A 16627-nucleotide genomic window follows, 5' to 3' on the forward strand; every position below is an offset into this window, starting at 1 on the left:
GTTTCTATGTGATCTTCTAGATACAATTTGTGAAGTATCGATATAAAGTAACAAGTATTTCATACAAATTCCATAACAGCTGTGATATTCATCAGAAGGGAAGTAGGAATAAATAGTTGAAATAGCATTTTCAGTATTGAAAATTCAAATTTGGAAAGCACTTATTTTTAAAACTAATCAAACTTCATCCAAATAAAATATAAAAACCAAACTAAGTGGGTCATGGTTTTAAAAAAGTTGGAAAACTACAAATTTCTCAGTACCAATTGTCAAACATTCTTTCTAAATGGATAGAAATTTAAAGAGCAAACATGGAGTGAAATGAGGATGGTGCAGTATATTAAGGCAATTTGAACAGAAATCAACTAAGCATTGTAAAATGTATACAGCGTCAAATACTTTGGATAAAATTATGCAACTTGAACCATGCTGTATTAATCTAAGCTTTGGTTTTCTAATTTAAAACAGTTGGTATGGAAAAAATTTAATTCATAATTGTTACAAACAGAAATGAGTATAATGCATATATAATTTATTCACTAATTTTTCCTTCAAAAACATTGAATATTTTTATATTCTATCCTCTCTGTCATAAATTGGGATAAAATTTTGTACAAATAGTTTTGCCTGTCATGGAGATTAGCCTATTAGGAGAAAAAAACCAAAAGAGTACAGTAATTTTATTGTAGTGGGGTTAAGAGTGAAAGCAGACTCTGCCGACTGGCCTAATACAACAACAGTCCACTACGGAGATCATGGCAGTTGAGATTTGAGTGTAGGCAGATGTGACTTTCATCTTTTTCATGAATTTTTGGATTCCCAAATGTATGTATATGGCCAAGATTTATTACACTATGTCTTCCATTAAACCTTAAAACATGAGATGGGTAAATGTAGACATTTTTTCAAAAGAAAAATTCTGTAAGATTATTTAGAGCATTATAGGATTATTTATATAATTTATAAATATTCTTGTTTTATGTAATTTCAGTTTGTATTTAAGGGTCTTTAATCCTTTTTTTAATTCATTAAGTTTATTGGTGTATTTTAGGTATACAATGATGACAGTCATCACTGGGAATTTATACCTTTACATGATGTATCTTGGTTCTTACTTTTTTACTCATTCCCCTGCCCTCCCTTCAACCCCTCCACCCCTCTCTATTTACAAAGACTTTGTTTCCATATTTTCTTTTCTCTTATTTATTCCTTTCCCTACCCCTTTCCCCTTTGGACCTTTTCTTCCTATTTCACATTATCTGTTATACATTTTGATCCTTATTTACACTTTCAGTTTCTCACACCAGAGAAACTGTTTGATATTTACACATGTGTGTCCTATTTATTTCACTTAAAGAGTATGGCCTCAAGGTACATCCATTTAGCTATAAATGTCTCTAGTTTCCCATTCTTTATGGCTGACTAGTATTCCATTTTATAAAAATACTACATCTTCTTTATCCAGTCTCAAAAAATCAGACTTCTGAATTTTAAAGACCCAATCCAAAAATGGGCATCTGAAATGAACAGACAGTTCCAAGACAAAGAAGTACAAATAGCAAATAAACATATGAAAAAATGTTCAACATCACTGGTCATTCAAGAGACGCAGATGAAAATAACACAGAGATTCCACCTCACCCCAGAAAGAATGGCTGCTATCAAGAAATCAACCAATAACAAACGCTGGAAGGGTTGTGGGGAAAAAGGAACCCTTCACCACTGTTGGTGGGAGTGTAGACTGCTGCAACCACTGTGGAAATCAGAATGAAGATGCCTCAGAAAACTAGGGCTAGAGGTCCCATTTGACCCAGCTATTCCCCTGCTGGGTATCTTCCCCAAAGAATTAAAAGAATCATACCACAGCGATATATGTGCACCCATGTTTATAGCAGCACAGTTTGTAATAGCACTTCAACCCTTCTTGTATCAATTGTGTATTTTTCATGTATTGCCTACCTGCTCTCTATCCTCTTCCACATTTTTGCAATTTTAGAACTGTTGCTGTAGCATATGAGTTCGTTTTAACAAGTTTGGACTGTATAGGAATTCTGCAAAGATAAATTTTGTTCTTGTAGTAACATTTTAACCTGATATCCTGTTATATTCTTCATGGAATTTAACTTTTATTGGTAGTAATTTTACTTTGGTAGAAGGCACATAAAATGAAATTTACTGTTTTAACCATTTTCAAATAGGCAGTCCAGTAGTGCTCTCTTCACAATGATGTGGAACCAACCTCCAAAACATTTTCACTTTCAAAGTTAAAACATTCAATCCATTAGGTGGCTCTTAATTTTAAGGTTATAGTTTTAGAGATATCACAAACATATTTTAGATATTCATTGGTAATAAATACTATAAAATTATAGTATTTGAATTATTGTAGTTCATTAGACTTAGAATGACTGAGGAATTAGGCGTACAAAGCAAGCACTTCTGCTTTTTAAAAAAAATCTAAAATGATTTCTACTAGGGTTTTGTTGTTTAGCCAATAAAATTTCTGTCATTAAGTGTATTTGAACTTTGGGGAGAGTATTTATTAATGTTAAGAAATATTCATATCTTTGACATGAGTGGCTTAGCCTATAATAGGTAATCAATCTCTAAGGTGTCCAGCAATGTTGAATTCTTTATTTTGTTGGTTAGCTGATTATATTTTGTTGATAGGAGCCATGATCATTTTTGTCACTGGTGGTAGTAGCAGCTATTTTATCTTTCAAGTTATTTGAAGCAACTTCACAGCTGTGAAGACAACTGCCACAGAATCTTGAGGATGATTTGATGCTGTACTTTTTTTGTATTTTCCCCTTAGCTTTTTCTTTTTTGAAGTCTAGCAGGCATGTTGTAGAAGTGCAAATAGAAACAAAAATTGCATTTTGATATTTTATATTGTCTACAAAGGTACAATGTTGTTACATTTTTCAGCTTCTGCAGATTTCATTCTTGAACCAATAATATCAGTTTTGTAGTCACAGTATACATTCTTCCTAACTGTAGCTAAACTTTCTATTTTTCATGTCTTAAAATAGAAATATAAAGTATTAATGAATACATTTCTTGCCCGAAAGCCATTGTTAACACTGCTAAATAGAAAACCCTTGAGTTTTTTTTTAAATGAAAACCCTTGAGTTTTAAGAATTGAAAAAGTTGTTAATTGGAAAAGTATTTATAAAAGTATAGCCCATACCAAGAAAAAATTTAAAAAGTGGTAAAATGAATTGCATGCAAGTTAAAAATCTATGGTTGGCAAAAAAACGAAGAAAAACCATAAAAAAGTACCTTATATGGCACAAGTCGAAGCATAAATGATAAAATACAGGAAAATAGTGAGTCTTTAACAAATATCCTGTAAATTGATAAAATATCAGGATTAATTAGAAATACTTGCAAAGAATAGAGTTTATACACAGAAAAGTATTGTCTTTGAATAGATGTTCTGTCATACAAATAAAATAAAACAAATGTAAGCTTTTCACTTAATTGACTGGCAAACATAAAGGTTAATACATGTTGGAATTGGGGTAGAGAATAAACTCTTAAAGTTTTGGTGAGAGTATACATTTGTATAACTTCTTTAAAGGGTTATTTGGAAATATCTCAAAACGTGAATGTCATACCCATTGAGTACCTTTTGCTTTTAGATACTTATCCTAGATAATTCACATGTATATCTATATGTATAAACAAGGCATTGCAGGAGGTAGCTTTTTTAGTGACTTTTTAAATACGTATTTAAAAAATGAGTCTGTGAAAGAGTACAAACACTGCTAACGGTGCTTATTTCTTGGGAGGGAAACTGAAATTTGCTGAAGAGGTTAATTAAGAAAGGCTACTTTTTTTTTTTGGTACCAGAGATCGAACTCTGTACCTTGCCCTTGCGAGGCAGGTGGTGGAACCACTGAGCTAAATCTCCCGCCCCAGAAAGGCTACTTCTAAAGTGGATATCCTTAAAGAATACATGTGCATGTATTATTTGCTAAAAGTAATACTAAAATGAATAACATAGGCCTCTCTTGTAAAATGTATGTAAAAAAGCACCATCAGTGGATTTCACGTGTTTGTAATCACTGATGTTCCAGTAGATGCTGGTCTCTCAGTTGAAACTTCTTTCCCTCCCTCAAAAGGAAGTTTTCCTTTACTTGATCCTCCTCACCCCTTGTGGTGGATTAACCAATGGTCAACTTGGAAGGCTCAACTGAACTGAATCAGCATGGTTCTGGGCATGAAAGACCCACCTGAGGATTTGAGCTAACAGCATAAAAAGAGACCTGGAGCAGAAGATCATTTGCAGTTGATTTTCTTGGAGAAGCTTGCCTCAGTTGGTTTTCCTGATGCAAACTTGGCTAATCTCCTTAGAGGAGGAGCTTGGGTCCTTGCTGTCACTAGGAATGGCTGCTGTTCTCATCAGGGAGCTCTGATCTTTGGCTTGATCATCACTTCCTGGCTCCAGTGTAAGATCCCTCAACATAAATTCTTCACCCTGTAGGCGCAGGCCTTCTAGCTTCCACCACTGACCTTTGGGCCTTCCTGGTGCCGATCCTTGATCCGGACAAGCAATGAGACATTGCCGTGGGCTCTAGGCCTTTAGCTGGCCTTATGTGGGACATTGCCGTGGAATCCAGGCCTTCATTTGGATTCTTCAGGTCTCTAGTGTGTGAAAGATCTCTTGCACCTCTCTGCATTTGACTTTTTGGATGAATATTATAAAATAATCCTATAAATTATGTGCTCTGCATTAATTCTATTTACTTGCAAACCTTGACTACAGCACTTCTACCAAGCCAGCCAGGCAGACTATTACATATATTCATTCATCCTTTATATTTGTCTGGGCCCTTTTTATTTTTGTGGTTAAATAGTTAATGTTTTCTACTAGTTATTTAGTGTCTGTTTCTATGGATAGGTTTAGGCACAAAAAAGGCCAAATCTATCAAGCAACTGGTATGTACTGTTTGATCTTATGTGTTCCTCTAAGGTCCATGTGGGAAAGTCTTGAGTCCCTGGTGTGCTGCTGTTGGGTAGTGGAACCTTTAAGAGGCGGGGCCTTGAGGGAAGTCTGTAGGTCACTCTGAGAGGGATGCCCTTGAACAGAATAGTGGGTGTAGTCTAGTGAGGGCAAACCTTTTAGAGACGAGTGCCCAAACTGCGACCCCAAACCTACTTATTTATTGCACAGTGCCAACTACAATTAAACCTGAATACTGAGGTTTTAGTTTAGAAAAAAACAACTCATACACTAACATCTTTTGTCTTAAAAGAAAAACAACACACGTGCCATAAGTTTGCCAACACTAAACTCTAGTCCCTTCATCTGCTTTCCTCCCATGCCATAAGGTGAGCAGTTTCACTCCACCATATGCTCCCACCAGAATGATCTGCCTCATCCAAGCCAGTGGGGGCAACTGATCGTGCACTGAAATCATTCTATAAAACTATGAACTAAATTAAACCTTTTCTCTTTATAAGTTGATTATTTCATGTATTTATCATAGTGACAGAAAGCTGACTAAGCAGATGTTTATGTATAGACGATACAGTGCATGTTTGAATAAGAATAATTTTAGACAATTAGAGCAGAGCAGTAGCCTATCAGCAAAATATTTCTCTTCTCATTTGTGGTAGCATTTCTGTTGCTTTTTTTCAGTGGCTTCTCTAAGGAAAATTTAAAAAATTAACCTTTTTGGGGGAGAGGGTACAAATCTCCTTTAGCAACCAAGATAAAGCATAAGAAGAGAAAGATGCAAATATCTCCAGAGTTTGTCACATGATTTCAGTGGTTTCTCCTCTGCAACATTGTTTCTCTTGTTTCTTGTTGTTTCTCTCCTGATCTTTAGTTTGACAGTTTTTGTTGGCATTGTTCTGTGACTTTTTCTTCCTGTTCTTTCCATTATTAGGGAAGATTTTCAAGCATAGGTAGGGTAAGTATACATAGTAAGAAGGACTTTGGGACATGAAAATACCCATCATCCAAACTCTACAGTTAACCTTTTACAACATTTCCTGTATTGCACAACCATTTTATCTATTCATCTTTTTTATTGAGTGCATTTCAGAGTATGCTGCCAAAATTATTTTATTTCCCTCATACACTTCATCTTGCATAGCATTAAACGAAGTTAAATATTTGTTTAAAGGACTTTTTGAGGTAGAATATTATATACTGTACAGTAATGAGTTGACCAAATCTTATGTGTCTGTAAGTATGAGTTTTGTCAAAAGTATGTACCCATGTAACCCAAATTCTTAAGACATAAAGCAGAGTTTGCTCACGTTGCTTTCTAGAACTTTTAGTTCACTGGTTTGTGATGGTATCTTCTGTTTGTTATATTTACATTATAATGGTTTCTCAGTTGGCACATTTTGATCTACATTCTCTCTATCGTTAGATGAGGTGTAAGGACACAAGATCTGGTATCCAAGCATTCTAAAAAATTGACCTAACCATACAACTAAGAAGATCCACAGGAGTCATTAGTTAAGTTGCCAACCCTAGTGGTTGTGTTGGCTGTATTCTCTTATAAACCTTTTTTTTTTTTTTTTTTGGTCACTTGGCATTGGTCATAAATGTTAATTCTTTTTTTTCATTAAGTTTATTGGTACATTTTAGGTATACAATACAGTTATGTTTGTCATTTGGAATTTGTACCTTTACATGAAGGGAGGGTAGGGAAGTGGGGAAAAAAAGAACCAAGATATAGCTGATAAACCTTTTGAGGGAAAGGAGAGGTAGGAGTATTGTCTGGGCTGTAGGATGGGAACCTATAAGTAGCAGTTTATTTGGTTAATAAGCTACTTGGAAAAGTAATGCCTTTCAATTTAGGAGTTTTACCCCACACAGCTTCTGTACATAATTGTTCTCTGAACTAAACAGGTGAGGATGGTTAATACTGACTGAGGAAGATACATGTAGTCACGTCTATTAGAGCACAGCTGAGAGGAGAGTGTTAAGCGTAGACACCACAATTTAGACCCTTATGGAAGTAGTTGGTCACATTCCTGAAGTCACTTGAGAGGTGGAGCAGGAGATGGAGTGTCCCGTGGGAAGAAGGAACCTAAAACTGACTTCTTGTTGTAGCAGTTGTAGGAGTAGGTATAGTGATTGCAGCACAATTATATCAGTGTTTGAAAGATGAAACTTGTATAGCTTTGTATGGATTGAAGATTCTAGTATCTTATTAAATGTAGGTTGCTTTGTGGTAAGAGAAATAAGTAAATGTGATTAAATGCTAGAGGTTTTATTTATTAAGCAGAAATTTTTAAAAAAGTTGTTAGTAATACACACATGTGAGAACCATGGGTGTCAAAACAACTTTCTTGTCCTTAAATTATAATATTATTGCAGATACATTAGCTGATGTTCATAAAACCCTGATTAGTATATAAAAATTTAATGCATTAATAACATCACAAATTATTTTAGAAAAGTGTTTTTTAATTTCATAGTTTTATTTTTAAGCATTTATGTATTCTTCATTAGCAATATCTACTTATTGTTCTTTTTCATGCATACTTAACACGATATTATAACTGATTGTAATCAATGTACATCTTCTGAAAGCTTCTGATAACTTTTGTTTTCTAGATCACCCTCTTTCTTACTTTTCCTTGATTACTTGTTCCCTATGATACAGAATTTAAAGACAAGAAGCTCAGTTTGTTACTTTGCAAAGTAAGCCTCTGTACAATTGACATGATCTCTTCAGGCAGCATAAAATTAATGTAGAATAGTGGTAGTTAACAAGTACAAATGGCCAATAAATAAACGAAAAAATGTTCAGCACTTCTGGTCATTAGAGAAGTGTAAATTAAAACACTGAGATTCCATCTTACTCCATAAAGAATTGTTATTATCAAAAAGTCAAATAATAACAAAATGCTGGCAAGACTAAGGGGGAAAAATTAACCCTTCTACATTGTTGATAGGGATGTAAACTAATATAACCACTATGGATTTAAGTATGAAGAGTCCTCAAAAACAAAAAACACCAAAAAACAAAAACTAGAAATTCCATTAGACCCAGCTATTCATACCCTTCTAGGTATCTTCCTGAAAGACATCATATTACAGTAATACACACATACTTGTGTTTATAGCACAATTCATAATAGCTAGATCTTGGATGCAGCCTTTATATGTCCATTAACAGATGAATGGGTAAAGAAATGTGGTATTTACACACATCGGAGCACTACTTTGCCATAAAGCAGGATAAACTTGAGTCATTTATAGGAAAAATGATGCACCTTGAGACCGTAATGTCAAATGAAATCAGTTAGGCACACAGCTTAAATATTTCATGGTTTCTCTTATATGAGAAAACCAAAATATAAATAAAGAGAAAAATAAAAGATAGATAACAGGAAAGAAGGAGATCTTTTGAAAAAGAAAAGGAGACTAAGAGATGGAGGTAGGGGAGATGGAGTGAAGGGGAAGGAGGTGAAAAACAATTAAAATGTTTTATGTGCATGTACCAACTCCCCACGAGGAGTGTGACCATTATGTACTAATAAAAATAGAAAAGATTTATTCCTACCTCTTTGCATGTTTTTCATTTATTATTTAATCTTCCCAACAACCCTTTGAGGTACATACTATAAATATCCTCAATTTACAGCTGAAGCACAGAGATTACGTGATTTACCCTCACATAGTCCATAAATGGTAGAACATGACCACAAATTAGTTTTTTTTAATTACTGTGCCAAAGACTTCTACTTATTCTGTGTGTGTCTAATGGAAGCTGAATTAGATAAGTTAAGGAAGTACCACCATGGGTACTACTGGGTCTCATTTGAAGAAAATAACCCAAATTCTTCTGAAATAAGGAGCTGCTGCAAACAGGCCATGCTATAATTTCTTCAACTTTTTACCTCAGGTAGCTCATGCAGCATTCATTTAGTATGTATAAGCAGTGGCTTTAAATTTTTAATACTTGGTGTGGTGCTTTTAAGGGTATTAGCTGGTGCTGATCAGTATATCCTGTTAAGTACTATTACTCCATCTTGCCTTTGGATGCAGCTTAATTGTCATAGGATGTTTTACAGCGTTCATACAGTAAATTACTGTTTTTGGTGGAAGAATATTGAGTGACAAATAATGTACTTTTGTTGTCCAAGTATACATTTTCCTAGTCTAGAAATTTAAGTTTGCACTTGGGAATTTAAAATAATGTTTTATATTTCAACTGAGAGACAGCTTTATCTTATATCCATTTACTACATTATCACGTGGTTTATGGCGCTCCACCGTTTCCCAGTAGCATAGCACTAGCAATAGAAGAAAATGTTAAGATTATTTATGTCTAATGCTCATTGTATTCATTTTCAAACTCTAGTATTGCAGAAGTCATTTTTAATAAGTCTAATTTATTTTTGGACAGTGATTTGGTGCTTCTTGTTACCAATGAGCAGTAAATACAATGAGTTTGGGAAAGTACAGTGACAGAGTTTAATTAGTATAAAGCAACCATTTTTCTAATCATCTCTTTTTTTAAATTCCACAGAAGAAAGAATCTTCTAAATCTGGTGTGAAGAAAAAAGTAACAAAAGTTGCAGAAGCAAAAAAAATAATGAAGAGAAATTTTAAAGTGAATAAAAAAATAACATTTACTGATGCAGGGGAGGTAAGATAATGTAAATACTTCGTTTCTGAGGAACATTTCAAGTATTATGAAGTTTGACTTTCCTGCTGACTGACAATTTGTTATTGAGAAAACAAATGTTTCTCTGCAGCATGCTGGGCAACCCCTTTCGCTACTACTGTGGGCCTTTCAGCTCTGCAGTTGTAGGCAAGGATAACTTAGTGGCAATAAACTGAACTTCTTGGCGATACCAACACAGAGATTGTTTGAAACTTTCTAAATTCCATGTTTCTGATAATGTTTTTTTGTCCTGACATCCGTCACCATGTTATGTGGGAGCAAACAAAGAATACTAAAACTTTTACTTGCCAGAGCATGTTTTGCTTGACTCTGAAGTCCTTGCTATCCTGTCCTCAGTTGTAGATGCTGTATTTCCGTCATTCTTCCTGTTATGGTAGAATTTCTTTGCTTTTAAGTAGGCCCAGATACATGGGTGTCTTGTTTTCATCTTGTCTTTACCTTGATCCAATTGTATGTAAATGCATACCTATGTCTTAGGGAAGGGGTTATCACAGATTTCTCAGGAAAGCTCATTATATTACATAATTATTATTTTGTTTTTAAATGATAACTTAGATCTATAACATCACTTGGCTTAAGGGCTATGATTAGTGGTATAGTGTCTTCTCAGTGCCATCCCACAAACCCAGTCTTGCTAGCCTACAGGTTTCCCTGACAATCCTAATATAGCATACAACAATTTACCCCCATCATAATCTCATTTTCCTTCCTCACTTTTCTTCACAGCTTTTATTTTGTATCCTCATAGTCTGTTTAATTGATTATTGTCAACTTTTTCTACTGTACTTCTCCATGAAGGAAAGTACTTTACTTTGTTCACTGTTACATCTCTAACACAGAGGACAGTGCCTAACATGTATTAAACCCTCAGAACAATTTGTTGAGTGAGTCATCTATTGCTACAGTAAAATAAAAGAGCTTTTCATATTGAGTATAACAGAGCTTTTGCTATATCACATTATATATTTCATCATCACTTGTAAATACTGCGTAAGTAGTTTATATCCAGTGAAGTATATTTTCCTTTTTGTTTGAAGTTAATAATTTGGATGTTATTTTAGGGTGTATGAGTCAGATAAAAACTGTAGTGTGAGTCAAAATTGTTAGCAGGTGAAGACAAAGCCATTATAAATGGTAAATAATGAATCTTTATAAAATTGTTAAAATAATGAGCACCTGAGAAGCAGGCTAAAGTAGAACATGGTTGTATTACAGTCTTATGTTCACTGTAAAATAAATGCTGCTAGCATAATGAGGTTTCTTAGTGTTCTACTGAGTTTTAATTATACAGATTATGCCAATTAGCTCCAAGGTGAGTGTAAATCTTCAACTAGAAAGTGTTTTAATATATACTTACTGCTAACAGGAGCTGTTTGTTGCTATGAGCCATCCTGAAACTTTCCATCTAAATCTTTAAAAGAAATGCTATTTTTTCAGTCCATAGAAGGGTGTACTTTTTTTCCTCTGTGATACAAATGAGGATGAGGAGTCTGACTAGTAGATGGTATTCTTCCTGTCAAAACTGATTTCTGTTACAGCTGCTTTAGGCTTAGTGACTGGTAGCATGGCTTGACATAGAGTAATATTTATCACTCTCATTTGTTGCTGAAAGTGGAGACTTTACAAATGTCACTTTGAATAATGACTATGGTGGCTCCAAGAATGAGAGGTAACAAGGAAGCACATGACTCCAATTTCCATTTGCTTGCAGGTTAGCTAACAGTCTTTCAAAATAGTGGCACCTATTTACCTCATTCTGGCCACCAATGAATAGTTTTATATTTTTATAATTATAATATTGAACCTAGAAATCATTGAGTCAAACTTCTTTATTTTTCTGGAAGGGACACAGGTGTCCAGAGAATAAGTACTTTATTCACTATTATGCAGTAGCCTAGTGAAAAAGCCAGGACATATGGCCAAGTCCCCTGACTCTCAGTGTTTGGTCTGTCACTTTGTTCCTATCCATAAGCTATTTGTACAAAGTCATGTGAATTTGAGCAGGTGATGAAACTCAAAACTAATATTCTCCTTTACATTTCATTATTTCATTCCTTATATGCAATATTAGATGATATTTGATTCAGTCATCAAGTATAAGCACCTATTTACTATATTTTGCATATTTTGGGCTCTGAAGATAAATGAAAAAAACCATACACCTGCCTTTAAGGAGATTAGTTTTGGTAAGAGAAATAAGAAAGTAAACTAATATGGTATGATAAGATGTGTTAGAGGTGCGTACCAGGTGCCTTGCAAGCCCAAAGGAGGTGCGTGCTAGTCAGCCTGGGTCTTGCTCTGTGCCAGTGATTTTGAGCTTGAATCGTGGGGAGAATAGGCTATTAATACCACAAGAAGCATTTTTTTTTCCTGCTACTACCTTCTTAATAATTTTGAGAAATTTTACTTTAATCATTCTCATTAGGTTATGCCAGTATTACTTTGTGTAGAGTGGGATAGTCTTTTTTTCTGTGGCTTGCTCATTTTAATTATGAAGTTTGTGAGAAAGTTTTCAGGCAGAAAGTGGGGTATGCCCCATTGAAAATCATTACACAAAAGGAAATGGTTCCTGTGGATATTCTGCTTCTCACTGAACATCTACCTTTTGTTGTCTGTAGTTGGTTCAGCAGTGGCCACAAATGCAGAAATCTGCCACAGAGGATACAGAGGAAGATGATGATACTGGTGGTATCAACTTAGATAAAGCAAAGGAAAGGCTTCAGGAAGAGGACAAATATGACAAAGAAGAATATAGGAAGAAAATTAAGGCAAAGCATCAGGTAAGTTTTCCATATTGAATTAATACTGAGTGAAATTTAATATACTACTAAGTATATCTAAATATTCATTTGCTGCTCATTAATGACATACTTTTTATTATTTTCTGTGACACTTTTTCTATGGCTATTTTATTGTTTTATGTTTTTCTTGGGGGAGTCTTTACACTACTGACTTGTTTATAAGAATATCACCTAATCTGCTTTGGTCTGAAGTGAGTCACATAATGTTAATAGGCTTTTAGGTTAATAGTCATGCACCGGATAATAACATTTCAGTCAATGATGTACCACATACATAATAAGATTTCATGATGTAGTGATGTTGTAGCTGTCATAGTTGTATAAGCAGACTCTAGGATATTTGCACAATGATTCAACCACCTAGTGAGATGTGATTGTATTATTAAATTTTTATCCTGAGATAATTCTTGTTTGACATGTAATTGTAGGAATTAATAAAGAGTGAGATCTCATGTTCTCAATTTCTATAATTTTGCCATCACCAGACTGTTTTTTTAAGTGAAACTGTATAGTCTGTAGCCTTTTGGCGTTGGCTTTTTTCTTTCAGCATTATTTTCTGGGAAATTCATCTGAGTTGTATGTATTAACATTTTGTTCTTTTTATTGCCGAGTAGTATTCAATCATGTTGATATATTAAGGTTTATTTCACCAGCTGTCAAAGGTGAAATTGAATATAATAGCTGAATGTGTTTTCATATCAATTATTTGATAATTTATATAAAATTCATTATATTTAAAAAAGTGAAAATCTTGTATGAAGAAATACTATATAAATGAGTATGTTCCCTGGTGGCCTTAAACTCGACAATTTCCTATTATCCTTGATTATGGCCACATATGTTATTGTCCTGTAATACTACTTAATTCCCTAAAAGTGGACATTTCATTAGATTGGAGAATCAATGACATAAAGCAGATTTACGTCCTTAACTAACTTTCTGCAGCATGCGTTTGAAATAATGAATCATTTCAGTGTATCATACAGAAGAATCTGCCATAATATTAAGTTTTTATGTTAAGAACTCTTTAAACCTTTGAATGTAGAAATTATTAATGGTATCTTGAGAAGATTAGTTTTTCACTTGTTTTTGACATTAAAACTGTTAAATGGACCAAAGCACTTTATTTAAAAAAAAGACAATACCAATTCTCATTTCTTTATTTTGTGGTTTGATGCAACTTCATCAGTTTTGGTGCAAAGAAAAAGGTAGATACTGAAGGTGGCTTCAGGTCTGGAAATGGATGTTGTGGAAAACATTCCAGAAATGTGAGGAACATTGGTTTAATTGTCGGATATTTATGTTAGTGCTAGAAAAAAAGCATTTCTTGTATTGCTTCCTTTATAGTACAGTAGTTAAATTGAAATTTGACTTTAACAAGTTGTGTGAAAATGTTTTAGAAATACTAAGAATATCAGCAGCTTGCCATGTTCTAGCTTCAGTCTACTTAGAGTATCCAGGAGAAGATTGAGCATAATAATATTTTACCTTTTATTATTTCTATGTTGTAATCAGCAGTAAAAGAAATATGAAGACTTCACATAAAATAAGACTAGCCCCTTCTTCCTTGCCCTTTCCCCCACTCTCTGGAAGTTATTACCATACCCAAGTTGTAGAAAATTGTTTCTGTGATTTCTAGAAAGTTAATTTTAAATAGGCTAATTGTCCATATGTTATAGTCTAGACTGTAAAGGTATACTATTTAATAGTTTGGTTTTTTTTTGCTACCGGGGATCGAACTCAGGACCTTGTGCTTGCTAGGCAGGCGCCGGAACCACAGAGCTAAATCCCTGGCCCTCAGGTAGACTATTTAAGATACATGAGTCTTTCTTTCCTCAGGAAGATTATAATTAAATCATAGTTACCTGTGAATATGGGGGCATTGTGCAAAATCTGTTTGTATATTTTATGCTAATTTAAGGAATGAATAATTATATGGTTCTGAAATCAAGATGATAAAACTTACATATTGAGAATTCTTGCTTGTTCCTATAAGTGTCTTTATTTCAAACTTCCACCCTGATTGCTGTCTGTGTTTATTAACAGGTACTGTATCCTTTCTTTATACACAGAAGAGTAAATAGGAATATGTGTTCTTATTTTCTCCCTTTCTTACATGAAAGTATGCTTATGGTATATGGACTAGTTTATATTTTTCCATTTCCACTTATTTTTGAGCTTTTAAATCATTTTCTTAAGCCAAATGTGTTGGTGCACATCTGTAATCCCAGTACTCATGAGGTCGAGGGAGGAGGATTGCCATGAGTTCTAGGCCAACCTGGGCTACATAGTGAGTTCAGAGCCAGACTGTATAATTGAGACCCTATCTCAAAAAACAACAACAAAAAAACAAAACACCCAAATCATTTTTTTTTAGCACCATCATTAAAGCATGGCAAATGAGTTTTAAACTGTCTTAGTGACTGTTTCACAGTAAGGGAATTTTGAACTGACAAAGTTGAAAAAGCACCAGAACTTCAAATACTACTGGTACTAAAAGTCAGTACCTCTGTTACTAAGAGACAGAGCCTTCTAAAAATATATATATATAAACTTTTTCTTTCATTTAAAAGAGGTATATCTTACATAAGGCAGGCTATGCCATATCCTTCAAGTAGGACTTTTGATTTTTGTTGTTGTTGTTTTTGTTTTGAGACAGGGTCTTGCTGTGTAGTCCAGGTTGACCTTGAACTTACTATGTAGCCCAGGTTGGCCTCAAACTCCTCGGAATCTTCCTTCCTCTGCCTCTCAAGTGCTGGGATTACAGGCACCACACCTGGGCTCCAAATAGGACTTCTCAAATATTACATAGCCTTAAAAAAAGTACAATGAAATAAATATAATGCTTCTCTGTACTGTATTCAACTTTCATGAACATGCTGCCTGATACTTACATGATTGATTCCTTGGTAGTATTTCCAAAGTAAAATTATTATTTACACACACACATATTTATGTTTATTAAGGTAGAGAAAATTTACATTTGTGAACACTTTGGAATTAGTATGTTGGTTACTATAACATACATAAGATACAGTATATAAGGGTACTCAAATCACTTACTCAACAACTTGTCGTGGAGTGGATTTCTGTCCAGAAGACACATGGATTATTTTGTTAAATGACAAGTTTTAATGTTTGGCATAATGAAGGATTGATGCATGGTGAGAAGCACACAGGGCTGTAAGTTGCAATATTTGAACATGAGTCCTTAGTGTATCACTCCAGCTTGGATTACCAGACACCATTTTGTACTACACTTTACTTATCTAAAATTTGACAGAGAATAGCAGTTAATTCTACAAGTTTAATGAGTTCTTTGGTTCTGTAGATCCAATTAAGACATGGGAATAAAATTTTTCTTTAATGTTTGGGAAAATGGAACTTTGATTTGTTTTTTTCTCTCTCTTGACAAATGGGATTGTTTTGTTTAAAAAGACTGCATTGCTGGTCACTTATTTCCTAATAAATACTAGAATTTTACTTTAAAAACTAAATTATTAGCTGAGTGTGTTGGCACATACTCATAATTCCAGCTCTCTGGGAGGCTAAGGCAGGATGATTGAAAGTTTAAGTCTCACCTAGGCAACTTAGACCCTGTCTCAAAACAGAGAATAAAGATCAGGAATGTAGCTCAGTGGTATAGCACCCCTGGGCCCAGTCCCCCAGTACTAGGAAATTAATTCTTAATCCCACACTAATTATTTTGTTCTAATTAATTCTTTTATTTGAATACATTATTGGATTTAAAATAGCATAATGACAATCTTAGTTCTGTTAGCATAAGGCTTTAACTTCAAGCAAATATAATTATGTCTTTCCTCAGAGGCTATCACTCATAATTTTGTTACTATTGTGCTGTGGAAGTATAGTGAGAAGAATAATCTGCCTCCAAAGGATTTTGAAATTACTGTTTAGGGTCTATGAGCATTAATTCATGAAGGTAGAAAAAGGTGGTAAAACATGTGACTTAAAATTAGAAATGAGGCATGTGCCTGAATGAATTTGGCATGGGGAAAAGAAACTATAAAACTAATCACAGTTCTATACTTTTCGTATATTTTAAAAAATGTATACTTTAGGTTTTATAAAGTTTGGAGGTTTTTTCCCCCAGCATGTTCAAAATATTTCTTGAGTTTTTGGTTTAAAAGGGTAAGATTT

The 16627-nt window shown here is 34.0% G+C and overlaps 1 protein-coding gene across 1 annotated transcript in view; it reads left to right on the plus strand.

Moving 5' to 3' along the window:
• The window catches only part of Ddx10 (DEAD-box helicase 10), a 359979-nt gene that overhangs the window by 189880 nt on the left and 153472 nt on the right, over positions 1 to 16627 (plus strand). The window contains exons 14-15 of the mRNA XM_087212358.1: positions 9507 to 9626; positions 12284 to 12445. Of these exons, the coding sequence (XP_087068484.1) occupies positions 9507 to 9626; positions 12284 to 12445 (282 nt within the window). The remainder of the gene's footprint in view (positions 1 to 9506; positions 9627 to 12283; positions 12446 to 16627) is intronic.

This window comes from Heterocephalus glaber, unplaced genomic scaffold (assembly GCF_053883595.1).
Source record: "Heterocephalus glaber isolate CG9 unplaced genomic scaffold, H.glaber_assembly_v1.0 deba00001429, whole genome shotgun sequence".
Classification (NCBI taxonomy): Eukaryota; Metazoa; Chordata; class Mammalia; order Rodentia; family Bathyergidae; genus Heterocephalus; species Heterocephalus glaber.